Raw genomic sequence first — 25,651 nt, 5'->3', positions numbered from 1 at the left:
TATTTGCATTCCATATTGCTGTATCACTACCAGTCAATCCTCTTCTGTGCCACAACCCCGATTTCTCTCCCAGCTCTCACATTTCCTGTTCCAGGCACCGGGCCCACAGTCTTTTGCGGCCGCAGACCTTTGTCATACCCAAGCATCTTGTCAAGACTTGCGAACGGATTTGGTGCTTCGTCCTTCTTCACGGTCCACTTTCCAGTCCCAAGCACATTGTCCATCTCTTGCACAGGCGGCAGCTTGAGATATACCCAACCATCTTCCCGCTCTTCGGCCGGGAACGTGGCAATCGACATGGTATTGTCGTTCGAGCAAGAGCCAGCACCGGCATCCTTCTCGTCAAATTCGACGCCACCATTCAACTGGAAGTTCCTCTTGTGATACGGACAACTGACATAGAATTTGCTCTCCTTGCAGTCGGGCGAGGTCACTTCACCCACAAGGCCGTCGGAAAGCCCAAATGTCCGTCGGTGAGGGCACATTTGCTGACTCGCATAGTACTTGCCCTTAAGTTTGAATATCGCCAGTTGAGTGTCACCTCGTATGACGGTTTGTGACGAGCCCGTGTCCAGATCTTGGAACTTGTTCGCCTCAACAATAGGTTGCCATGTCAAACTGCTCCATCTCGTCCCTTTAAAGTCTTCGTGGACCGGATCCTTGGCCCAGTATGCTGGTCTTGACTGTCCTCTCTCCTCAACCTTCTCCACGGCGGGCTCTCTGTTATCTTCTGTGTTCGCGAATTGTTGGAATGCTCTGCGCTTCGTGGGGTCGCTCAGGACTTCGTTCCACTCGCAGAAGAACGTGTCAACGAGCTCTTGCATTTGCTTCTCAAGCTCTGCACAAATACCGAGCTTGTCCTCCAGAATAACTTCTCGCAGATATTGGATACCACCAGGCAGGTTTTCTACCCATCTGGCCGTTCTCTGGAGTCTATCAGCCGTGCGGACGTAGAACATCAGGTATCGGTCAAGGATGGGGATGACATCGTCAGGAGGGACATCTTTGGCCAGGATTTCCGAGTGTCTCGGCGTAGCTCCGCCATTCCCTCCGACAAAGATATTGAAACCTTTTTCCGTCGCAATGCAGCCAAAGTCTTTGTTTTGGGCCTCCGCACACTCCCGAACGCATCCAGACACACCTCCTTTTATCTTGTGCGGGGCTCGAATCGACTTGTATCTTTCTTCGAGCCTGATGGCGAGACCAACAGAGTCTCCGATGCCGAACCGACACCACGTGGTGCCCACGCACGACTTGACAGTGCGGAGGGATTTGGCATAGGCGTGACCTGATTCGAGTCCAGCTGCGACCAGCTCCGACCAGATGTCGAGCAAGTCCTGCTTCTTCGCACCAAACATGTCAATGCGTTGGCCACCAGTGATCTTGGTATAGAGACCATATTTCTTGGCAACTTGGCCGATGACAATAAGTTTGTCGGGACTGATCTCACCACCAGCGACTCGAGGAACGACAGAGAATGTCCCGTTGCGCTGAATATTTCCCAGGTACTTATCGTTCGTATCCTGGAGTCCGTGGAGTGGTCGTTCCATCACATGCTTGTTGAACATGCTGGAGAGGATCGACGCAATAGCGGGCTTGCAGACCTCACATCCAAGACTATTTGGATCGTTGCCGCTGTCCCTCATGACCGCACCAAAGTCTTTCAGTTTCTTGACGTAGATGATGTTGTAGAGATCAGCTCGGGAGAACTTGAAGTGAGGACACAGATGGTTCAAGACCTCTTGGCCCATGTCTTTCATGGCCTTGTTGAATATGGACTGGACTAGAGGCATGCAACCACCGCAGCCTGTGCCAGCCTTGGTGCAAGATTTGACGTCGCCAATCGATTTGCAGGAGCCGTCTTTGACCACGCTGGCAACATCGCCCTTGGTCACGTTATGGCAAGAGCAGATTTGTGTATCGTCTGTCAGGTCGTCGGCGTTCTCGTCGCCATCCTTCGAGGCGCCAATGATGAATTGAGATGGAGGCACTTCCAGTTGCTTCTTGTTCTTAACCATTGGCACCAGCTTGACATAATCCTTTGTGTCGCCGATCATCATGCCCCCTAGCAGATACTTTCCATCCATGGTGAACAGATATTTCTTGTACACAGCTGCAAACGGATCTCTGTAGGTGAGTGCTTTGACGGCTGGAGGCGGCGGGCCGTCAGTGAGATTCCTGACCTTGTCTTGACTTCCAATGCCTTTCTTGTTCTCCCGTTTGACGTGCCTCCCTGGGAGGTCCTTCGGTCCATCTCGGTCCGCAAAGAAATCCCCAAAACTGGCGACTTCTACGCCCAGCAATTTCAATTTCGTACTCAGATCCGGTCGTTTGAATGTCCGAGGGCTGTGGACCTTGGCTTGTGTGAGATTGAACGACAGAACATCAGCTTGTTCGACACCTGGTGCAATAAGACCAAATGTTTGATTTTCCCAGCTTGCACATTCACCAATGGCGTAAATGTGAGGGTCGCTCGTTCTGAGGTTGTTGTCGATTACGACACCTCCTCCTCGATCGGCGCATTTTAGCCCCGCAGTCCTGGCCAAATCATCTCTCGCTTTGATGCCAATCGCGAACATGATGCAAGAACACTCCATTTCCTCACCGTCTTCGAAGACAAGACCTCTCACAGCGTTGTCCGCGTTGGTCAAAATTCTGCCAACCCTCTTGCTAAGCATAACGTCAAGTCCGAGGTTACGGACGAGCTCGACGACCATGGCACCAGCATCTCCGTCCAGCTGCCGCGACAGAACCCATCTGTTTCTTTCAATGAGCTTGACCTGCTGGAATTCCTCCAGATCCATCATGGCCTTGGCCGCTTCAAGCCCTAGGAGTCCGCCGCCCACGACACATCCCGTTGTGCCCTTGACGGTTGCAGAGAATGCGATGAGTTTCTGAAGATCTTCAATAGTTCGGTAAACGAACACACCTTTGGCATCATGGCCTGGAGTATGCCGAGGGAGAACAGCGTCGGACCCGGTGGCCAGGACCAAAATGTCATAAGGTATCGTGTCACCTTGAGCCGTTACGATAACTTTGTCTTGCGGCTTGATTTCAGTGGCCAACGTATTCAGATGGTAGCTGAAAGAGCCCGATGGATGGCCCTTGTACCAAGACTCCGGGTTGAGGTAAAGCGACTCGACTTGCCTGTGCTGAAAGAAGCTTGTCAATCCGACACGATTGTATGCGAGATGGGGCTCGTCGCCAATGACTACGACGTCGTATTCTCGCCTCTTAGCGTCGAGTTTCAATAGCTTCTCCCTGTGAAGCTCCTGTCAGCTGAGTGCCTTCGTGTGGTTTCAAGCTCGGCCACACTGTCGAAGTACCAAATCGAGACAGACTTACACAAAAGCGATCCCGACCATCCCCAAGCCAACTACCACCACCTTCTTCCTTTGCGTTGGTGCCGGCTTTATGTCACCGTTGACTTCCACACCCTCCGGAACACGGCTGATGGCCATGCCCGGCGACGATGTTGACCAAGACATGGCGTTGGCCTTTTCCCACCTCGCCTGTTGACGCCCTTGAGATGATTCTGCCGTGTACTTCAATGATGATGCATTGGTAGGGTACAGCCGATTTGCTTTGAGCGAGGAGATCCCATCGAAATCCGGAAGGGTGTCAGAAAAAAGAAGAACAATTGCCCTCACAATGACAGGCTGGAATTCTGCGTGCCATGTAAAAATCGCGGACGCCACTCACGCAAGGCATGATTTCCGCGGGGATGTAGCACGACGACAGACGGCCAACGAGACGAACAGATGTGCCTATCAGCAAGGCTCGACGTCAGCCGATTCAGGCTACGATTTGCTCCCGTCCATCCTCGGTGCTCTGCAGAGCCAATGGCGAATATCGCCCTGTCATCGTCTATCGTCAGTCAATCTTCACACAAAAGGCCTAGACATAGGGAAAGCGATCGCGGAAGAGACTGAAGATCTCTTTCTCCACGGGCTCTGGAGATTCGACGGAACGTGGAGCACAGAGATAAGAGTCCAGGTCTGAGTGGCTACGAGACGCGAGCGATAACAAGCTCGCTAGCGCATCTCGATCGATCTACCGAGTACTAGCACCACTAGCGCCTTGGCGTATTGTAACTTGCTGTAACAGGCTTGTGCTAATAATCCCTAAAAGCCTGTCATGACAAATTCGGCGGAACTGTTGCACGTGCCGAGCACTCGCTGTACAAGTACTCCCTACATATTCCGCATACTGTACCGAGTTCCCAGTACCTTGTACCCCGTCGATAGTTTACTTATGTGTTATTACTGCACTGCTCTTCGCGACTTGTAGAAAACACCTTGGTCTTGTGCCAGGTATCCATATCCTTGTCCGCGGCTTCCCCCCGCCTTATTCTACGACATGTTTACTCCAAACATAAGGCTCACTCAGACGCCCGTTTCCACACATGCTCGGAGCTTCCCATGGGTCGGACCAGAAGATCCGATGTGAAACTGCTACTTTTGCCTGGATTTCAAAGAACTGTCCAGAGGGTCCGCTTATCCATCCAGTTTCAACATATCTCGGCTCTTTGTTGGATCAAAGATGCAAATCAATTCATTCAACAAAAGCTCCTCGATAAGGCATGCTGCCTGAACGACTTGGGGTCGCAATACAAGAATGTCGTAAGCTGAATCGCTCTGGACCTGCGAACATTTCTTCACTTTTGCTTTACCTCTTCTTCCCTAACCCATATTTTTCAAGACAAACTCTCCGCGGCCTCAACTCTCCCAAAACTCGAGGCTGAGCAAAAAAGAACCCCCAAGGCTGCAAGGCGCTCGCTTCTGTTCATACCTATCGGGCCCTGCGGACAAATTTATGAGATTTGAGGGTTTAAGACCGATTGAGGCCTCGGTGGCGTTTGGTTAAATGGTCACTCGAGTCGAGTGCTCAGGTGAAAGAGGCTTTCACTCGCCCCATCCCTCCCTCTCTAGCATCAAACCGTACTTGAGGTATACGGCGACTGGGGGGTTTGCCTTTCGTTCAACAACTTACTCAGACTCGCTCGGATTATGTCATCTGGTCCATTCTCTCCTCGCTGCTGACGGTGTCGCCGGTGCCTGGGGAGACAAGATCACATAACCAACAACATTCTGGATGTATGGAGTATACGGCTGACACTGACTCCCGTGTCCCCTGTTTTGCACCACGATGCCTTTCCTTTCAAATTTCACCCATCGCTGACAATGCAACGTCTCAGAAGAACACGAGTTGGTCCTCACCCCACCCCTGTTCCAGCAGCACTTTATGCATGGTCTGTTCCATCGACGCCGGGCCACAAATCAGAATCAGCGTGTCGTCCGTCCTGGTGTAGTGGTCTTGAACCAGTTGGCCCGTGATGCGTCCTCGAAGCCCCGTCCAGTCTTCCGGCGCTTTCGTGAGGGTGTGCAGGACTCTGCACCTGTGCTCGTTGCCCACCAGCAGAGCGTCGAGCTCTTCCCGGCACAGGATATCCTCGAACAGTCGGTTTCCGTCAAAGATGATGCACTGCGTCTTGTCGTTGGGATCTCGCACTACCGCCCGGAACACCTGGTAGATTGGGGTGATCCCGCTTCCTCCGCAGATCATGACAAACGACCTGGCCAGTCTCTCGTTCCCCGATACGAGACACTTGCCATTTCCGACGTATTCGAACTTGCCAATCGGGCCCTTCATCTCGATAAAATGCCCAATGGGAAGGGTGTCCATCGCTTGAGACATCTTCCCCCCTTTGTTGTTTGCGTTGGCGAAGTACACTTTGACGAGCATCTCCATGAAGCCCTGGTCATTGATCTCCGAGATTGGAGTATAGCTGCGGATGATCGCCTCGCGGGTGGCGGGATCCCGCAGTCTCACCATCAGATGTTGTCCGACGGCCAGGCCGAGGCGTTGTTCCGGGTGCTCTAACTTGTATGTAAAGACGCGTGTGTCCCAGGAAACGATCCGTTTGCCGTGCAGGATAGCTTTCTTCCATGCTTTGGGGTTGAGGAAGGTCTCGGGAGGGTTTGCAGACTGGTCAGTCTCCGTCTCGCCCGCGGTCAAGGCAGTTTTGGCGGCCTCGTCGAGTGAGCCTATGTGGTATTTGGGCATCATCGCCTTGGCAGTTTCGCTATGAATTGCGAGAAATTCCTCGGTGCTGTCGAGACCCGCTGCCGAAACGATGCTTTGCGCCCCGCCAGGATGCTCCTTCAGGAATGCTGTACCGTCATATACTTCGCCATTGACCACGAACCACGGCTGCTGCTCGGTGTCGTGTTTCCGTAGCTCGTCGATCGTGATAGCGTTCTTCAAGCCTTCCTTGACCATCGATATTTCCTTGGCCGCTTGCTCTTCGCTCGGGACCACCGCCTCTTCGCCCTCAAGTTTCTCTCCCCAAAACCCATTGGCGAGATTTCCGCCAGCCTTCTTGACCCTCTCCATCCAGCCCCCGGGGATGAGTGCAGGCTGGGTTGGGTGTTCAAAGCGAAGATAGTCGCCTTCGAGGGTGATGGTCACGCGGAACCAGAGATTGTTCATCATACCTAGCACAGACCAGTACATGTCGCGAGGCTGAACATTCATGCTTTCGTCCATAGCCCGTACCAAGATATCTTTGGCCCTGGCGAGTTCTTCGGTGGGCAGGTTGATTGACCAGAAGCACCAGCAGAAGCAAGTTTCACGCCACGCCATGTCAAGCCGGCCACCAAAAAGATCTCTCTCCACTTGTCGATATCGATCTTCGACGTAGTCAATCTCTGCGAGCCGCCACGTCTTGCCCTTGTCCAGTGAGATCTCGACCCTAGTGACGCGTCGCCCACCACCACTGTACGCATACCCTCTCGCTCGGTAGGTCCTGGGGGCGTCCGTGAGGCACAACTGCTCCTCATGCTGGGGATAGCAGATAGCTGAGTTGGGGCTAAGGTCGTAGATGGCATATCTTTCATCCGTCCACCACTTTGGATTGCTTGCCGACTCTTCTGGAGAGACCATGGTTGGCAGGACCCGGTTGTCGTAGATGTGATACCAGTTGTCGCTGGGCGCATCTGTGACGATTAGCTTCTTCAACCATTTGACGGAGCGGCCACCGATCTGCCCAGGAATGACAGCCCGCAGAGGTTTCCCGTGATCAGGTCGGAGCACCTCGCCGTTCATTTTGTAGGCGAGCATGAAGCCGCGATTAGGGTCCATTGCCCAGTTCAACTTCACGGATGTACCGTAGAATCCATTTGGGAGTTTGTCAGCGCCTTCCATGCACACGTACTTGGCCTTTCTCTTGGGTTTGGCTCTTTTGATGACATCGGACATGACCACGCCGGTGAAGAGAGCGGTCGACAGCCCCGCGGCGCCCCAGGAGAATCCTTTGCTTTTCCGGACCATGTTCTGCTCTTTCCTCCGGTTTCCCGCACACACCAAGGTGATTGGATAGGTCACTTGCTCATATTGGGTCATGAGCTGTTTCAGCGATATTGTCATTGGTTCGTCCACCAGTCCTTCCACGGTAAATTGCCAGTCAATGATTTCTTCATCCTTGACCTGGGGCACAGCGCCGTGATTTCGGACATAAAATAATTCTGGACTTGTCAGGAAGCCCCCGTTGAAGAGTTCCGTCAATGGTGCTTCAACATTGAATGGATGTACTCCAGTTAGCCTGATCAGCCTGGGATCACGCGGGATGTGGCTGTCCGGTGTCTTCAAATCAACATCTAGCACTTGGCTGGGGCTAACAGACGGCGGGGGAAGTGGTATTTCCACCTTCTCAACATCCAGATCTGAGACACTGCCGTCAGTGGGTGGCGGTGACGGGGGAAGAACATCTTTGGCCGGCTGAGAGTGCAACGCTTCGATCTTCTCGGGAATATCCTGGTTGTTTGTCTTTGGACCTTCCATTCTATCGACGCGAGAATATGATGACGAAGATATCCTGGGATTCGCAACCTTTCCGTAGTCGATAACAATCGTGGAAATGACCCTCAGGAAAAGGTTGAAAAGGATGAAAAAGAAACAGGACGCGGCCGTTCCAAGACGGCCAAATGCATAATGGCGCTCACCTTTAGAATCGGGAGCGTCATCGAGTCTCGAGGGGCTGATAAGGCCCACCCAGGGCAACCTGCGGCAGCGATGGGGTGTTCGAGATTCATCATTTGTTCGTCTACTGTCTCCAATTCATGTAGAAAGGGACAGAGCAAAACTGCAGAAAAAGAATCAAGATCCGCGGGACAGGGTGGTAATCGCTGGTGGTGGTATTGCGAGGAGATGTTGTACCTTCCGCTTATCTATGGGCCTTGCTCTGTCTGGTTAGACTGGTTTGAGGCTGTAATACTCTTACGCAAGTACTTAGTCTACTTGTAGCAACGAGGTTATTTTCTTGACTGCGTTGAATATGAGAGTGGAAAGTCAAGCGAGAGGATCAACACTGCTCGAGTATTCGGGCTTTACCGCGAGTGTACGCTTACTGACCATCCTTAGCAGCAAGAAGACGAGTAAAATAAGCAGATATCATAATCTCAGCCTTGCCGACTTTACTAAGCTTATCGAGACGGTCATTATGGCGAATGCTGCGAATTATCAATGGCAGGAAAAATGGCATCGCAGCAAACGATACGCGCATGTGCCCACGAGCCACAATGATTCCAATCAAGGCTGATCCAACAGCATTAATGTCGACGAAGCACTGTCATGGCTCATCGCTACGCGTCTGCTGTTGGGAGGTGAAGCGCGGGAACAGGTGTCGAGGGAGCCGTTGTACACTGCGCGGTCAGTTCGGGACATTGGCTCCTTGCCTACCGTCATCAACATCCGACGACACCTCCTTCTCCTCCCATATCAAGCCCACGGAATGGCTGAGAACAACCCTTTTGAAGATATATTCAACTTCGAGATCGTTGATCCACGCGATTCTTCTCAAGTGCAAGACGCCGATGCAGTTTCCAGCCATTAACCATTCCTCTCTTCCTAATTCAGCAGCGCCAAGTGTGTCACTAAATGAGGCTAACAGCGACTGGCCAGGAAGACTTAAGCACGAGATTAGGCGTGATTTTCGTCCGAGGGATGCGTAACGTCTCGGAAGAAGTCAAGGCCACGAGAGAGGCATTGAAGAACAGGCCATCGAGAAAGAAGAAGGGCCAATCAGAAGTGGTGAGAAACTGTAAATACCGACATTTATGGCCATGAGATCAATGCTTGACACAAGGCGACCAAGGATAGTCTCAAGAGGCTCAAATCAGGACTGTCAGCATATCGTGAACACAGTCAATGACGGAGTGGGTGTTCACACTGGCTGGAGGTTTATATCCTGGTCGGTCACAAACGGTTCTTGCCACCACATAACATCGTGGTAACCATACTTCCTTTCATAATCATCCGAGCTTCGTCGTATTTGCACGTCCTTCTCGATGTCCCGCCCTCTTACCTCGCTGATGGACGCTTTCTGTTGCTTCTTCAGTAGTAAGTGATTGGCCCGGATAAACATGCGCTCCCAAATACCGATGCGTTCTTCGAACAGCTTATTTCCGTCTTTTTCCCAAAACCACCAGTGGCCCGGCTTGGTGAGCTTCCATATGTGTTTCTGGAGGGGCCCTTCGACGCGGACCAGCGGTGTCTTCGCGTCTTCCGGAGGGACGTTGTAGAATGGAGTCACCGGTCCCCCCACGCTGTTGTAGGTGTCAAAAGCGTCTTCTACGTTGCCCAGCTGGGCATCTTCTCCCAACCTCTGTTTCTTGAGTTCGTAGCCATTCCCAATCAAGGCTCGGCAGTCCCATACTTTAACGTCGTCCAGATCCCGGCCGTAGTACTGGTAGCGGATCCGCACCGACGGGTGTACGAGCTCTTCGGCTTTGTTCAGCCTGTACATGCCCGGCTTGCGCGTGGTGACGCCGGTGTCCGCTCCGGTAATTTTCCGATAGGGCAGCGCAGCCCATGCATGGAACTTGTCGGGTATTGTGGTTATGCCAGTTGGGTGGCAGATGCGGCCCATGCCCCACTCCCGAACCTCGACGCCAGGGTTGATCGAATAGAACATGCGGAACATCTCCGTTCTACTGAACTCAACCCCAATCGATGTCAGTTGATCGGCCATCCCTACTTTTAGTTAGCTTTTTCAACTTCTTGCTATACGTCAAGCGATGGATGAGGCTGTACACGCAAGTGCGATAGTCGCAATTTGCTGATCTTGCCAACCACCTCCGACGTTGCCATGGTTGCCTGGGAACCAGACCTGACGAAGTTTCGTGCCACCGTTGTCCCCTTTTTCCCACATGGTAGGGCTAAAGGAGGTGCGCCATTCATCTAGAGCAATGGCGTGGAAGGCGTAGTCGACATTGGGGTGAACACAAAGAGTTTCGAACCGAATCTATCAGGCTGATCAGTCGAAATATGAGGTGTAGATTTGAGAATCCCCAAGCTGACAGCCGTACCTCTTCAGCTCGAAGTTCACCGTTGTGGAACAATGGAAGTTTCGGTATGCCGAGGCTTCCCACGGTATCCCAGACACCTAATAAAGATAATTCTTCATTAGCAGCAATCGAAAGGGATCGGCAAAGCAGGGTTGGAAACGGACTCACCAATCGCTCTGACCTTTCCCTCCATCGCCACAAACTCCACCCTTCCATTCTGGTCTTTAGTCCGGGTGGTTAAAGACATTTCGTGCTATGTCTTTTTCTTAGCGTATAACAAGAGATAGCGTGCAGGGATGGATAGAGGCTACCTACTCTGACGAGCATTTTCCGGTATTCCTCGGCCATCTGCTTTGCCCTACTAACACCGTCAGCTATCAACTTCATCCGTTCGAACAGTTCCTCCTTCTCGGTGTCAAGTATTTTTGGTGTTATTTCGGTGTACTCTGTCGACCCATTTTGGGCCCTAAACTCTTCCATCTTCTTTACCCTGCGTAAGTTGTCGAGCGTGAAGCCCAAGAGCTGAACCTTTTTGTTGTACTTGGACTCGCTCGTCCACGTCAACCAATTCTTGTAGTCACAAAAGATATGTGGCAGTTGGTCAATGCCAGCGCGGTTGAGGAAGCCAAGCGCGCACACCATGCCAGCGACAGAACGGGCCGTAAAGGCGCCACGCGAGAAGCCGATCATAACTATCTCGTCGCCGGGCCTGTAATTGTCGCAGATGAACCGATAACATTCGACAATATCCTGTAATGCACAGCTGAGCGAACTTATTCTCTGGCAGGCAATCGTTTACTAGGTTCGACAACTAGCCATAACAGCAGATGCAACTCACCTGAGGAATACCAACCCCAAACATACCTCCGAGGACCTTCGCAGTGTTAAAAACCTCGGTTCCCGCGCCGGGGTGATAATAAACGATCTGGGGCATGCCGGAGCAGCACTTGCGGGTGAAGGCGCCGGAAAGGCGGCTGACATTGCTGGCTGGATCCGCCTTATCATTTCTGCGATCCACATTAGAAGGGCAATGGTAGAACTAGTAGGGTTACTCAAGTGTTGTTCCAGGTTCCATCACAGCATATAATGAGTCGCTTGCGGTTAGGGTACGGGCCGGACTTGTCATCGTGGGCGCAGGGCCGAATATTTGGAATCATGGTAAGGCTGCGACTGGCGGAACAGAGTTTGGGAATAGGGACAGGATGGCTTGCGGATGAAGAAGCGCAGAGGAGAATTCATAGCTGTACTAAGAACCGCCGTCCTTCTATGCTTTCTAGCACATTACACGTCATCCTACGCTTTACTTCGAAGTATTGTGCACGCATCGCCGAGGAGGGGAGTTACTGGCCCCATGTGAGGCTCGCGCCCGCGGGCGGCCAGTGGGGAGAATCCACGTCAGTCTCGCAGCCCGACAGCTAGCTGCAGCGGCACTAGCTGTAGAGCAGCGCTCTATCCACCAATCCTTGTAATCGACGTCAAGTTTTTCAGCCAGCCACATTGATCACATCCCCGTCACACCGAATATCTTCACTATAGAGAAATCGAGATGACGCGCCAGCCGGATCGCAAGGCGAATTGTTTGAGGGTTTCCCAGGCCGCTATCGACTCCACAACGGCGTCTGGAAGTTCCAGGACAAAAATTTGTCGTCCTCCAATGCGCACAAGGCATATGCTCCCTAAGTCTAAGGATTCCCCACGAGGGCAAATGTATCACCATGAAGTGGCTTCGCAAGACAGTGAGTGTCGAAATATTCGTTTGCCGAAGCTAGACAGAGCTAGCTTTAACCGTGGTGCGGCACCGACAAGGCTCGTCGAGCACTTACAGTATGCAATCCACAGTACATGGCATGATCAATGCTTGCTTCATCCGGCTAATGGGCTTAGCATCGAAGGGTCCCCCTCCGATCCATCACACCTGCTTCACTCGATAATTACCCAAATGGGCTGTCCCGTCCATATTGAGAGGTAGTTTCGCTGGCTGAAAAAGTAAGATCACGGCAGAGAAATATGGGATTGGCCACAAGGACTACAGCCAGTCCTTGTGGCTGTTGCCGTTCCTCCTCCCGCTTAGTCCTTTCCCACATTCTGAATTTGACAACACGAAAGCATTCTTCTTATAAGGTCAGCAACCTACAGTGAGCAGCGACAATGCGAGGTTCAAAATCGGAATTCGCCCTCGCCCTTGCGATGCACAGTTCGGCTGATTTTGACGCCTAATTTCTATTTGTCATGGAATTTTCGTATCCGCGCATCCATCAGAATCCGCTAACCCTGTTTGATTTCACCACTACAAGCTCAGCTTCGGTGAAATCTGTCATGTATTAAGGTACGCTCTGTATGATCCCCTCCACAGCCGACACCTGCCGCTAGACCAAACCCGCATTAAAATAGTCACACTACTATTGTCATCGACTTCGGAGAATGAGTGAGAACGCTCGGCATTAGCGAGGGGGGGCTCTGAAGGGAGTATAGTATTGTAACAAGGCGAGGTGGCTGTGCTGTGCTGGGCTGGTAGAGCGGTGGCAGGCAGAGATCTGTCAGGTCACATATCAAACCTAAATGGGCTGGCAGAGAAGGGGGTGCGGAACAGTTTACCGTGCTGGCAGTGTGCCATTCATTACAGATTGAACAGATTGAGCAGAGTATCATGAATTCTATGGCTTTTTGGCGCTGTCTACCTAATTCCTGAGTGTTTTCATCAGTCCTGTCCTGTTCCTCGATGCTGCCGCTGTGCTAGGCGTTCGTTGCTCTAGCCGCTACCTCTCTAGGTGTGTTGGTGGTGGTGTTGTCTTGTCAGCGTCAACCAGAAACGCGTTCTCGATTCCCGATCTGCTGGACAGGCCTCTGTGCGTTGTTGCACGTGCACGCCGAACCCTGAAGTGCTCTGTTACAATATACTGATTAAAAATTGAATAACTAGATTAGTCATCTAGAAGAATGTTAATTCGGCGCTATTGCGCCGAAGAAATTTTTTTCCTCCACCTTAACTCAATATAATCGCGTGTCTCCCACTCTGCTACCACTCGTGAATGGGCAATCGCATGGTTTTTCCAGCCCAGCACGACACCAAGATCTTTGACTAGAACTGAATACAGCACCTGTGTTAATGGCAGTATTTTCGTCGGACGATGATGGTTCAGTTTGCATACTGTAGTAGAACTTCAATAATACCAAACTTTTCCACGCCGGAATAGCTCTTCAATGGGCCTTAGTATTCGTAGCGGCCTTTATTTCAATCCTGAGATGCAGTCGCATCAATTACCTCTAGTTTCTGGAGCTTTGCCCTCTCCCCAGAAGTCATGACAGCACCCTTTGTTTCTTCCATCAGCCTCACAGCAACTCTCAGTTGCTCATTCCGCTTTCCTTGGAACTTGGTTGCCAGTCTCTTCGCTTCGATAGCCGCGTAGTAAGGCTTCAGGGTCCTGTCGTTGATTGCCGCGGTGATGGCTTCCTTCCCGCTCTTGAGCTTGTTGCAATCGCCACCGAGAATGAGGAGGATATGCGCATCTGGCGTGGTGAGAATCTTATGGGCCGCAGCAGCGTGAGACGGATCTGCGGTTGGAGTTATAAAGACAGTCGCGCTTCCGATGGCAATAGCCCTGCTCTGGCCTCCTTCCAATGGCCAGGTCAGCGTGACTTTGATTTCGAAAACCCCGGACACAGGGAACAAAGGGCCCTCGGCGCCACGCAGGAGGGTAAGTGAAGACATTAGTGAGTTCGTCTGGTTGGACCCTGCAGGGTATAATATTGTCATACGGCGAGAATCTGTGCAATAGAGCAGAGGTTTGAATGTCCGGGGTGGAACTCCGGCAGAGGTGACGGTTCCGGAGATGAAGGGAGACTTGAGACTGATATTCTCGGGGACTTCGATCGGCGTGTCACCATCATTCACCAACTCGAGTTCGACGCGAACAGGGGCTCCGAGTGGAACCTCGCTGGGTACGGGCTTGACGTTGAGCTTCAGGTTGGGTATTTCGACGTTAAGATCCGTCGGGGTGATTGGAAGAATCGTCGTGTAGCCTGCAGTGAATTCCAAACCGCCCGGACGGACAAAAACGTCGGCCCAGTGGCGAAGACGCTTCAGGTCGTCGTCTGCGAATGCCCACTTTATCTGCCTCGGGAAAGGCCCTCCAGGCTGTGCCGCGATGTCAGGACTGGTGCGCATATAGCCGTTGTCAATTTCGTTGTGTTGAAGACCAAATGCATGCCCTAGTTCGTGGACAGCAGTCCGGAAATACGCAGAAGCGGACGCACCCCATCTAGTATTGCGCACATCACCCCATAAGGGGATGTCGTCCACCAGCCAGTGGGAGGCTATACCAAGTCCTTCACGAGGAACGTTGTTTGAGTCGGTGGCCCGCCAATCATACATGATGCCTCTCTCCGTAGATTCGATGTGACGAACGGCGAGGATGTGGTAATGCCATTCAGCGTCCAGATCAACAGGGTCTCGTCTGGCCAATAGAGCTGCATGCATCTCAGCATCACTGTAGCTATCATCGGCGGGATCACCAGGCTTGGTGACGTCGGTATCGCTACGCCTCACGTCCGCCAGAAAGCCGACCTTTGAGAAGACGGTAGCCCATGTTTCCCCCGCATCATTGCCTAGTGGGCGCTCGGATCCGGCAACCGTATCAATTTCGATCGTCACTTTTCGATAGAATTCGGAAATCCAGCCCATCTTGAGACGCCCAGTTGTGACGCCAGCAGCATTTTTAGCATCCCCTTCGAGGTATTCACCGGGGTAACCGACTGGGGCGGTGGTCCAGGACATTTTTGCGGTGAGGGTAGCCTCAGGCGTAGCCATCCAGCTGCGTGTGGTAACATCGAAGCGCCACAATTCAAATCCGAGGCTGAAGGAATTTCCGAACACAAATATCTCGGGAATATTGGTGATGCGTAGATAGTAGCGGTAACTTCCTCGAGGCTGGATAGGGATACCATTCGCAGGGTTTGGTGGCGGCAGCATGATTCTGCGTGGTGGACGTGGAGGAAAGCTTGGTAGGAGAATGACAGGACGTTGATACAGGTCACCACTGGCCGTTGTACCACCGGCATTGTGTTCAACGCGGAGTGTGCCATCATAAGCGACAAGCCCAATTCCCGACGGTTCATAATTGACTAACCAACAGCCTCCACGGACGGTCCGGAAGGGAATGGGGAAAGGGGGTCCTCCGGGGAGCGTAGGGTGAGGGATAGGAAAAGGGGGATGATGCAATGGTGGAATATGTGGTACAGAATTTGGGGGCTGCTCAATATCCACATCTGGCGGTAGGCCGGAGGGCAGTAGCATAGGCAATTGCGGAGGCAGTGGAGGGCCGCTCATATTTGGGGAGGGATAATAGTTAGGCGAAGACGTAGAATGATACTCACTTGTGGGGGCTAATAATATGAGGAGAATCCGGTTGAAACGGACAACCATGGAATGGAAAGATGGATCACCAGCCTTTATGCTCCATTTTCTTCAAGCGTCTGGCAGGAAGGTGATAGTGAGCCCAGGAGACCTTCTCCTGCCTACAAGACATGACGAATCTCGTAATCGGTTCAAGAGCCATCATGTTTGTCCAGCTGCTGATATTTGGGTGAGATCAGCACCCCAATCATCGGGCCGTGATGCTCGTGTATCAGCAATCCCGCCGAGGGTTGCTCGTAAGTTGCGATGTTGCCCAGACAGGGAACACGAGACGGTCCAAGTGCGGCTGAAGAATGCCCAGGGCAACCCTCCAATGCGGTGCTTGCTTTTCCGTACCCTACATCGTGTTTGTCGAGCTGTGATGTAGAGGAGCTCCTACAGTTCGCTTGAAGGTGGTCGACTCCATGCTGAGGTCCGGCCACCGAAAATGGATTGGAAATGGTTGATGCACCATTCCGAGCAGTCTCTGGAGTAGTTCAATCCTCAACAGAGCATTTGAGCATGGCTGCCAAGTTCAGCTGAGCTTACTTGTCCGACTTGCCCATAGACCGGTGAATGCGAGGAGATGTACTTGGGCTTTGAGCAGGCTTCCGACCTTAGTTGAGATGCTCCCCTGTGCCTTGGACTGTCGCCACGAGATTTAGCCATGTAAGAATGAAGGGTTGGAGCTTCCGTGGGATTTGCTGTACGTCAATCCGCTTACTGTGTGCATTGTCTCAGATTCCTCGTGTGTGGACAAGCGATTCAAAATATACAGGAGCGAGAAGTTGAGTTCGAAGGTAGGCATTAGGTTATGCCAAGACTGTTGAATTAAAAGTTGACCAATCCACAACGCTCCGCCCGTGGAACGCAGAGGCTTGGCCCGCCCCGACCAGCCTCGTCAGTTGTGGATCCTCACGGAAAAAAATTCACATGGGTAAAGGTGAGTGCCGTGGCAGCTGAAGGCTGCACAACTTGGCAGCTGAAAGACATCGACTCATTCGCGGTCGAAAATCGGGTGTCGCTCGTACCCGCATCATGTGGCCGCCTGAGACTCACGCGACCTTCTTGCGTTTTAATCAATGGCTGCGCGTAATAACTCTCAGCCCTACTGCGAAGCTGAGCAGAAACAAGCACATAATGGTGGCTGCCGCTGTCCTAGGCCTTTCACCCAGCCTAACCTGACTTCTCATCTTTTTTTTGCTCCTACAGCCTAATAAATCCGGATCCCAACATTGGAGCTTGGTGTGGTACACTATTGCACACCCGCCCAAGATGTCTGAACCAAAAGTACTCACGCCCGGAACCAAACAGGGCAGAAAGGACAGGATCCGTGGCTTCACAGAAGGTCCTGCAGGGGAAGCCTTAGCGATTCTCAATCCTAAAAAGGCAAAATTAATGAAGTCAGAGCATAAAGAAGGAAGTGCTTTGAAGCCGGGAACAACATTTGGATGCTCGACGCAGAAACCTGTCCCCGTTCAGCTTGATACGGATTCTTCTCTCCTACGAATCTTCGTCGGATTGTTCGTCTCCGTCACTCGCTGGAAGAAGAACAGCAGCGTTAACTTTGCAACATATATGAATGGATATCCTGGAGGTGAAGACGATGCAATCTACGCTGCAAATGCGCTGAATGAGGCGGCCGAGGAGTGGAATAGGAAAGCGGTCGGCGTCACGTTCAATTGGGTCGACAAATTGGAAGACGCAAATTTTGTCCTTGCATACGGGGGAAATTTGGGTGATGTTGTCGCGGAGGCCTATTTCCCCAATCAAAAGGATCTCAACATAGTCTATGTGTACAAACGAGGCTTTGACGACGACACGAAGCCCGAGTTGCACAAATTCTTTCTGCACGAACTGGGACACGTGCTTGGACTGAGACATGAATTTGCCCCTGAATTGGAGACCAACACCGGCGCTGTGCTATGGGGTAGTAGAAACCCCATCTCAGTTATGACCTACAGGGATGGGATCGCGCCTGAGATTCAGGATTCGGATGTTACTGACACGAAAACCTTCATCGAATTCGACGGTGACAAGATTGGCAATCAACCACTCTACACATATGAACCCGACAATTGATGGCACTCTGTTTGGCGGAGAAGATCGATTCGGTTGATCTGGGAGAGAATGATCTCGTTCACGAAGGAAGTCTCACCTATATCACCTCTGAAAGAGAGAGAAACATCACCAGCCAAAGCTTGACTGTCGTTACCGCTTATTCATATCATTGGTTTCGGTGCTTCACTGTATTTATTCATTGTCCCACACTTAGTAGTCCAAAGCCAACAACTATTTTTGCTATGATCTCTAGAATCGATCTCACAAAGTTCAAGATATGAGAGATACTTACCCGCCCGAGTAAACGCACAGGAAAATAATTTACCAAGGAAATGCATGTGTCTGTTGGATGTATCGGATAGATATCCTTGATGCTATGACGACGCCGTCACTCCAGTCTGCTGCAACGAACTGCGATGCTATGCAGTATAGACCAATCAAGACCGTCTGGCAATGCAAAGGCAGAAAGCTGGAAATGAGACATGCCAGCTGTCTGTCCAAACAAACACCTGGACTCTTTCCTGTAAGTTCAGATTATAGTGCTCGGCTGCCACAATCAACCCTGAGCTCACACCATCTCTAAAACTTGGTAGCCGACTCCTACGGACGGGTCAGGATTGATGAGATTTTGTTGACGCGGAACCATAGAAGCGTAACAGGTGAAACGCGTTTGAGGTCTCCGTGTTCTCGTGGACTTGTGATGTTCCCGAAAGAACGCCTGGTTGGTGAAATGCTTTGAAGACCTCGAAACATTTAACACTTTTGAAATCTAAATATTTTGTCTTTCTCTCTCTCTCTAGACCATGGCAGTAATACTGGTTACGTAGTGTATAAGAAGGTTAGTCGATCTTCAACACTACCGATGGGAGGAGACTAAAGGAGGGTGGCGGCTAACATAGGATGTGACCAGGGGAGCGATCTTAACATCGGGGGAAGAAACTCTCTAAAAGCGGCGAGACCAACCGCGAAATTTGGCGGAAAATTTAGCCTAACAACTTGGATTTATACCCGGTAGAATAAGATGTACTTGTAAAAGTGTTTTAGAACTAGCTAAATATATAGCCTGGGGGGCCACTTTTATAGCCATAATTACTAGCGCCTTGGCATATTTTACACTGGCATCGAAACCCGGCTACCTGCGCACCCAGATGTCGAATACTGGGTACTATCTGTTGATGTAATGGAGACATCCAAGACATCAATGTTCTCGCTTTCTGTCTTCCTTGGATCCCGGTAGAACTTATGATCTTTCTGGTCTCGTCTCGTCCCGCGGAAGAGAAAAGAAAGCAGGCGAGGAGAGAATTGGATATCTTGGATCTTGGATCTTGGATTTTGATCCTTCGTCCGTCGTGATGAACTTCCATTCCATTTCGTAAACATCGTTATCGCCTGTCCTGCTTGCCCGCTTGCTTTGCTGTATCATACCATCCCAAGGTGCATCATGACAACCGACGCAGCTTTGAATCTACCATACAGGTATCTAAGCATTATCACTTGGCTGATCATCCTGCCCACCGCTTCGTGTCTTTAATGTCACGTCACGCCGGCCCACCGCTGCTGGTCGTGTCGCGCGGCGTCGATTATGGCCAGCAAAAGATCTCTGTTTGCAAGACAGACGCAGTTCTCTCCATCCTTGTCCACGTCCGAGCTAGCCATCGCTGCCGCATGGACGGCGCGGGACTTGAATTTCAAGCCCGAGGCTGACATGACATATGCTTCGGTTGATATCCTTGATATCCTCATCGTCAGATACCCATGCTGGTCTCTTGAGGCAGCAAGGGCGTTTGGCGAATCGTTGTCCTCGTTGTCATCGTCACCCTCGGAATGGTCATGTTGCTCGGTGCGCAAGCCGTCGTTCTCGAAGAATACAGGTAGGGCAAGGCCCGACTTAGCTTTGACCAAATCAGCCACCCATCTCAAGAATGTATTCGTGGGCCTGCGGCTTTCTCCTCCCGAGGGCTCGACGGGTTGGTACCATGTAAGGAATGCGCTAGCGGGAATGATGACCTGCACCTTTTTCAGAGCCTTGGCTATAGGATGGGAGATGCCGATGGTGAGTTCGATTTTGCCGATGATGTTGCTGAAGTGGTCTTGAAGGGCTTGCAGGCCGCTGCCGCCGTCAATGGGGAGACCAGTGCAGACTATTGTCAGGTAATTTTCAAGTGTGGACTGCATCAAACTCGGCCAGGGGTCAAAGGGATAGATAACGGTGAGCGCAAAGACCTCGAGGATGTATTTGGTAAATGATTTCAGGGCGGCAGGTGACGACTTTGACAGGACAATCGCAGGCTCTTCTCTTGACTCTGTGGAGCGTTGATCTGTGGCAGCAGCAATCCGACTGCGCCTTGAGAGGCCAGATCTTGGAGAGGCCGTGTATATCACAAAATGGAACGCGTCTTTCTCGTAGAGAAGAGATACGGAAAGCCCTCTAATTTGTGTGTGTCCGTCATCATCATCATCATCATCATCATCATTATGATCATCCTGCGTGTTCCTCTTACGCCTCCTTCCAACTTGAACTGCGGAGTGCCGCTCGTTATCACCAGCGCCGACATTGTCTAGCCTCGTCCAGGTACATTGTCTCAAACCTCCGAGCTTGTCCCTCTCTTCTTCGTCCTCGTGCTGCGGGTGATCTCGGCCTAGAGAACTGCAGAACGCTTCGGCATGTGACAAGAGTTGTTCTCGTTGTTGATTTTCGGGTTCTTCCTGCCTCCCTGCGGCTGCGGTTGGTTTCGAAAGCAGAGCAGACAACTCGGCAGTGAGGATGGGTATGCAGAGGACAGGCGTGAGAGCGTCGTAGAGAGCCTCCTCCATATTTTCGAGGTTGACCTGGCACTGACACAAATGGAGCCGGCACTGGTGACATTGACATGGTTCAATTACGGGTGGGGGCACGTCGATGGGAAAACGCGAAAACACGTGATCGTGTCGCACAGGCCACGCACTACACGCGAGATACTGTACAGGGTAATTACTCGGGAGCTAAAAGGGAGTCAAGGGACGCCTGATTACACTCAATTTTGGCACAGTTCGTCATATTAACCAAGGGGCGTAAAAACTACTGCTTGCAAACACAAAGTAACAAACCGTTGTAAAGGAAGCCAACTTTTAGTCCAAGATCTCAATACTCGGCGCTGCATCCGTCGAATCCCCGCCGCCGCCGGCAGGTCCAGGGCGGACTTCTGCAGCTTCGGCGGGATCAGGCAGCTCGTCAATCACCTCTTGAAGCTGCTGGAGAAAGCTCGACGAATAATATTGACAAACGTTCAACACAAATCGCCAACAAGTCCATTTCTCGGTCTCGTCGGTGAGGTCAACCTTCTTGATGACGTCCCGGTAGAAGGACGTCCGTTGGCCGTCAATTTCGGCATAATGGCCAAAGATAACGGCACTCTTCTCATCGTAGACGATGGAAAATCCGCGGATCGTCCTGTGTAACTCCCAGGCACGATTCGCTCTCCGATAGAGGTTAACAATAGCTTGCATGGCGACGGTCATGGAATGGAGGGCAGCCCGCTCGCCTATTTCGCGCGCTCTCCTGCCGCATTTGCAGTGGCTAGTCAGGAAGGGGAACCAGAGGTCGTGCTTTGCGACGTGGTAGAATTCGCCGGATGGATTCATGTTGAGTTTTCTCCGCTGGAATTTTGTGAATTTGGAGGGGTGAAATCCATAGGTGTGATCTGGCTGTGGAGGAGGTCCGTCAAACGCCATTGTCTTGATCCAAGGGTGGTCATAATATTCTGCGAGGCCCTTGAATTCAGGCTCCTTGTCAAGCATATATTGGTACTCGGCCGATGGCGCGACAAAGATGTGTAGACTCATCATGATCGTGTATTCAGATTGGCCCGCGAGGCTGTCGCACACGTCTGCGTGGAACAAAAGAAGATCAGGGTTGATGCGAGGTCTCAAAAGCACTGCGCTGCAATATGTTTCATCGTAGTCCGTAAGTCCAGCCGGCGACGAGGTCGGAAAGCTGTGCGAGGCTGCCAACGCGTCCAGGTAGGACGAGGTGCAATACCAGGAATATTTCTCTCGGTTTATATCACAGTTGTCGACAGATAGAGGTCGATGCGGAGGCTCTTCATCGTCGAACGCGTACCCGTCCAGAGGATCGGGGAGCCCTCTAAGCCAGTGCTCAATGTGATCTGGCTGACCTCGGAGCCAGCGCCCAGTGGCGGAAATGGAAGAGTCTTCAGAAATGGATGAGCCGGGTGAAGGTGGGATTTCAGGTCGATGGACGTCAGCGGCGGGCGATGTCGCTTTTCGCTTTCGTGTCGAGGGGTTAGTCCCGTCAGCCATGGGGAATAAGAGGCAGCAGTGATGGCAGAGGATGAGAGAAGGTGTAGCAGTACAGAACAGAGCAGAGTATTGGCTACTGGGTAGGGGGGTGGAGTTATTGAGTTAGATTTTGCCCGCACCGCCGTGGTGACGACAGTTCATGATCATCAACATTGGGTTTCTGGGTTTAAACCGTGGGCAGAGGCGAGGGAAGAAGGAATCCAAAGTGCGGGACGGTGAAAGGGGAGGACGGAGAAGAGGGGGGATCTCGCAACCCCCAAAGACTCCTTCTTGCCCCTTGCTAGCCTTGTGTAACACAGCCTTGTGCCAGCCTCGTGCCATTGGTGCCGATGGACGCTGCAACGACCACTAACAGCTTGGCGGCGGCGGCTTCACCTTTGCTCACCTATCGCTTGCAAGAACCAAAGAAGCTCAACAGTGATGACGCCGATGACCCGACCTTTATCGAGTAGAGAGGGTGTGGACATTCCCTTATTACCTGTCACATTGATTCACACGGAGCTTTGTGGGTATCAGCCTCGGTATCAACTTCTATGTCAGCCTTTGTCCCAATCCGGAGAGAAGAGTACGGTTTCACAAGTCGCCCTATCCTGTTACATCTTACCAGTGTGGTTTTATTTAAATAATTTAAATACTTTTGAGCCTTATTTACTATTTAAATAGTCAAGGTTAACTATTTATATTGTAAATACATATATTTATATTGTAAATATATTTAAGTTATTTAAATAGTCTTAAATAATACTAAAAAATCTTAAAATAGTATTATCTTAACGGATTAATATTCTTCCGGATTATATAAGATATTACTAAGTACTACTATATTTAGTAATGTGATTAAAAAGAGTAATAGATAGAGATATATCTTTTAGTCTATCTAGTAACTAATCTATTTAGAGTTAATCTATTTTATAGTCTATTTATTTAGAGTTAGATCTAATTAAACTATCTAAAATCTAAGCACTATATAGATCTTCTATTTCCTCTAGAATTTCAAAATCCTCGTTACTACCCTCGCTTTCATTCTCTTCCTCGCTAATAGGAATAGGTAGTTCTTTCCACGACCTTAGACATATAATTTGATTAATTCTAGCCTTAGTTAATCGATTTCGATACCTAGGATTTGCGATATTTAATGCCTTAGAAAATAGTCGTTCTACCGGCGCTGAAGTAGCCATTATAGCGAGATAATCTCTAGCCATTCGCTTAAGATGAATAAATCGAGAGTCTCTCTAGTAAATTAGAGGATTTATCTCTTAACTAGATCGTTCTTCAGCGATATAAACTTAAAATTTAGATAGAATATTAGTTATATCGTTATCCTCGTCCTCTAGAAGATCAGAAATAACTAATTCACTAATCTTAGGATTTTGTGAATTATTTAACTCTATCTCTTCTTCTTTAGTTAAAGGAGCAAAGAATATAGAAGAACCTTCATAGCGCTCAAATCGTCGTTTAAAGCGAGATATAATATCGTCTTTTAGCTTTGGAAAGTATCGTTGAATCGCTAGCGTTTTTATTCTAGAATCTAGAATAGTAGTAAATAAATGAGCGTCGAAATCGTGATTTTGCGTAATATTCTCGATAGGAATCCATTTTATAAATTTCGTTAGTCCTTAAGTAATAGCGTCCTTAAGATCGCTATAACTAGTATTAGATTGAATCTCGTTTAACTTTGTATAAAGTCGATAGATATAAAGAGTTAAATAAGATAAAGTAATATTCTTTTCCTTTTGTAATTCAGTCGAAATAGTATCGAATTCTATTAGTAAATCTTAAATCTCGCGTAGATAAATATATTCGAGTTCGGATAGTTCGAGACCTTTAAACTCCTTAGGATATTATGATCGAACTATATCTATAGCCGATCTAAGTCGTAAGAACTTCTTTAACATCTTATAGGTTAAATTCCAGCGAGTAAGGATATCGATAGAAGGTCTTTCGTCTCGTAACTTAGTAATCTTTATCGCAGTAGATAGAGCGAATATTAGATTTTAATGTAATCGAAGTAATAAAATAGTCTTTCGAACCTTTTATATTATATTCGAAGAGGCCGATTTAATAGTTATATTAGTAGTAATATTAGTATCTCCTTAAGTATTTTATCGTTGTCTTTTTCGACTTCGATTTTAAGTACTATTACTAGTACTTTGTGATATTTTAGTAGTATCTTCTTAATTTATAGTAGTAATATTCTTCTAAGTATCTTAAGTAAGCGACAATAGCTCTATTTATATTGTAGTAGCTTTAATAGCGCTTAAAATATCTTAAATAACGAGATTAAAGATATACGCTAAACATCGAATTCCGCTTAAGGTTAATATCCACTTCCGAGGAGGATCTAGATCTAATATCTTATTATCTAGATATTCGATCATAGTATCGTTATTATAGGCGTTATCGCGAGTAATAGTAAGAATATCTCGTTCGATTTCGAGACTTTTAAGAGTCTTAAATAACTGAGACCCCATATATTCATCGGTATGACGTCGTTTAAGATCGATTAGTCTTAAAGTATAAGACTTTAGTTGCCAGTTTATATCGATATAGTGAATAGTAACGCCTAGAAAAGCGTGTTGTGACTTAGTTGTCCAACTATCGACACATAAAGTAAAAGAGCCGTCAGTTTGCGCTTTAAATAGAGCTAAAGATCGCTTAAAAGTCTCAAGCTGCTCAGTATAGTATAGATCGATTTCCTGAGTAAATTATCGTTTATTAATAGTAGGAACTTTACTATTAATTCGCTTAAATATCGATTATAGACTAGTTGAAGTTGCAACTCGGAAAGATAGATTATTATCGATAGTAAAGTTAACTAGTAAACGTCGTAATTCGCTCGAGGTTATTGGTGTAAACTGTTGAGAAATTGTAAAAGGCGTTATAGTAGAAATAGTAAAGTTATCGCTAGGAGTAGTTAAGACTATATCGCTAGAAGCTCTACTAGAACTAAGTATAGTACTAGTAGTGGTCTCCTTTAAATCGCGATATATTCGTTTATGCTTAGCCTTTAGATAAACCCAGTAGTTACTAGTATTCGTATATCTATAGGCAGGAATAGTCGTAGTATAATCACAATGCTAACAATTAACACGAACTTTACGTTCTTCGTCTTCTTTATAAGGTAGTAAAGTTCGTTTAATGTAATTATAAAGAGGGTTATCGGTATCGATAGGAAGCGATTCGATTGTATTTCAGTTAATTCGACTCGACATTATAGAATAGTAAAGAGATAGCTTAAATAGAGCGTATAGATCGTAATCTAATAAATAGATAATTAATTAATTATAGACTTAGAATAGAAAGATAACTATCTATTAAGAAGAGAAGAGTGTGCTTATATAGATAGTAAGTGGTAGTAATCGAACTATCTAGAATGCGCGATTTATAAGTGTGGAATATCGCCCTCTAAAGGTTTATATTAAACCTTTAGTCACGTGATTAAATACGAAGTTTAAGTTCGTATTTAGACCTAGGGTCTATGAAATCACGTGACTAGTGCGATATTAATTCCGCACTCTATTAAATGATTAGTCGTGCTTACTAATGTTGATTT

At 49.3% G+C, this 25,651-nt stretch overlaps 7 protein-coding genes across 7 annotated transcripts; 1 reads left to right on the top strand and 6 right to left on the bottom strand.

The window, feature by feature from the left end:
* Nucleotides 1-26: 26 nt before the first annotated feature.
* A1O5_13441 (nitrite reductase [NAD(P)H]) lies at nt 27-3,488 on the bottom strand (the record flags this gene model as incomplete). The annotated part of the gene is made up of 2 exons (XM_007754006.1): nt 27-3,261; nt 3,346-3,488. The coding sequence occupies 2 exons, from the start codon at nt 3,486-3,488 to the stop codon at nt 27-29; spliced, it is 3,378 nt and encodes a 1,125-aa protein (XP_007752196.1).
* A 1,705-nt stretch (nt 3,489-5,193) lies between these two features.
* Nucleotides 5,194-7,842, bottom strand: A1O5_13440 (nitrate reductase [NADPH]; the record flags this gene model as incomplete). Its single annotated transcript, XM_007754005.1, has 1 exon — nt 5,194-7,842. One exon carries the CDS (start codon nt 7,840-7,842, stop codon nt 5,194-5,196), a length of 2,649 nt encoding a protein of 882 aa, XP_007752195.1.
* A 1,381-nt stretch (nt 7,843-9,223) lies between these two features.
* Nucleotides 9,224-11,280, bottom strand: A1O5_13439 (uncharacterized protein; the record flags this gene model as incomplete). The annotated part of the gene is made up of 6 exons (XM_007754004.1): nt 9,224-10,032; nt 10,093-10,303; nt 10,368-10,444; nt 10,515-10,599; nt 10,662-11,096; nt 11,185-11,280. The coding sequence occupies 6 exons, from the start codon at nt 11,278-11,280 to the stop codon at nt 9,224-9,226; spliced, it is 1,713 nt and encodes a 570-aa protein (XP_007752194.1).
* Nucleotides 11,281-13,578: 2,298 nt separating this feature from the next.
* On the bottom strand, nt 13,579-15,315 carry A1O5_13438 (uncharacterized protein; the record flags this gene model as incomplete). Its single annotated transcript, XM_007754003.1, has 1 exon — nt 13,579-15,315. The coding sequence occupies one exon, from the start codon at nt 15,313-15,315 to the stop codon at nt 13,579-13,581; it is 1,737 nt and encodes a 578-aa protein (XP_007752193.1).
* Nucleotides 15,316-17,013: 1,698 nt separating this feature from the next.
* Nucleotides 17,014-17,820, top strand: A1O5_13437 (uncharacterized protein; the record flags this gene model as incomplete). Its single annotated transcript, XM_007754002.1, has 1 exon — nt 17,014-17,820. One exon carries the CDS (start codon nt 17,014-17,016, stop codon nt 17,818-17,820), a length of 807 nt encoding a protein of 268 aa, XP_007752192.1.
* A 1,512-nt stretch (nt 17,821-19,332) lies between these two features.
* On the bottom strand, nt 19,333-20,613 carry A1O5_13436 (uncharacterized protein; the record flags this gene model as incomplete). Its single annotated transcript, XM_007754001.1, has 1 exon — nt 19,333-20,613. The coding sequence occupies one exon, from the start codon at nt 20,611-20,613 to the stop codon at nt 19,333-19,335; it is 1,281 nt and encodes a 426-aa protein (XP_007752191.1).
* A 294-nt stretch (nt 20,614-20,907) lies between these two features.
* Nucleotides 20,908-22,098, bottom strand: A1O5_13435 (uncharacterized protein; the record flags this gene model as incomplete). The annotated part of the gene is made up of 1 exon (XM_007754000.1): nt 20,908-22,098. One exon carries the CDS (start codon nt 22,096-22,098, stop codon nt 20,908-20,910), a length of 1,191 nt encoding a protein of 396 aa, XP_007752190.1.
* Nucleotides 22,099-25,651: the final 3,553 nt, after the last annotated feature.

The sequence above is a fragment of the Cladophialophora psammophila genome (genome assembly GCF_000585535.1).
Source record: "Cladophialophora psammophila CBS 110553 chromosome Unknown aczJe-supercont1.57, whole genome shotgun sequence".
Lineage (NCBI taxonomy): Eukaryota > Fungi > Ascomycota > Eurotiomycetes > Chaetothyriales > Herpotrichiellaceae > Cladophialophora > Cladophialophora psammophila.
Note: the sequence above shows the minus strand (reverse complement) of the source record. Positions and strands in the feature narration are given on the sequence as shown.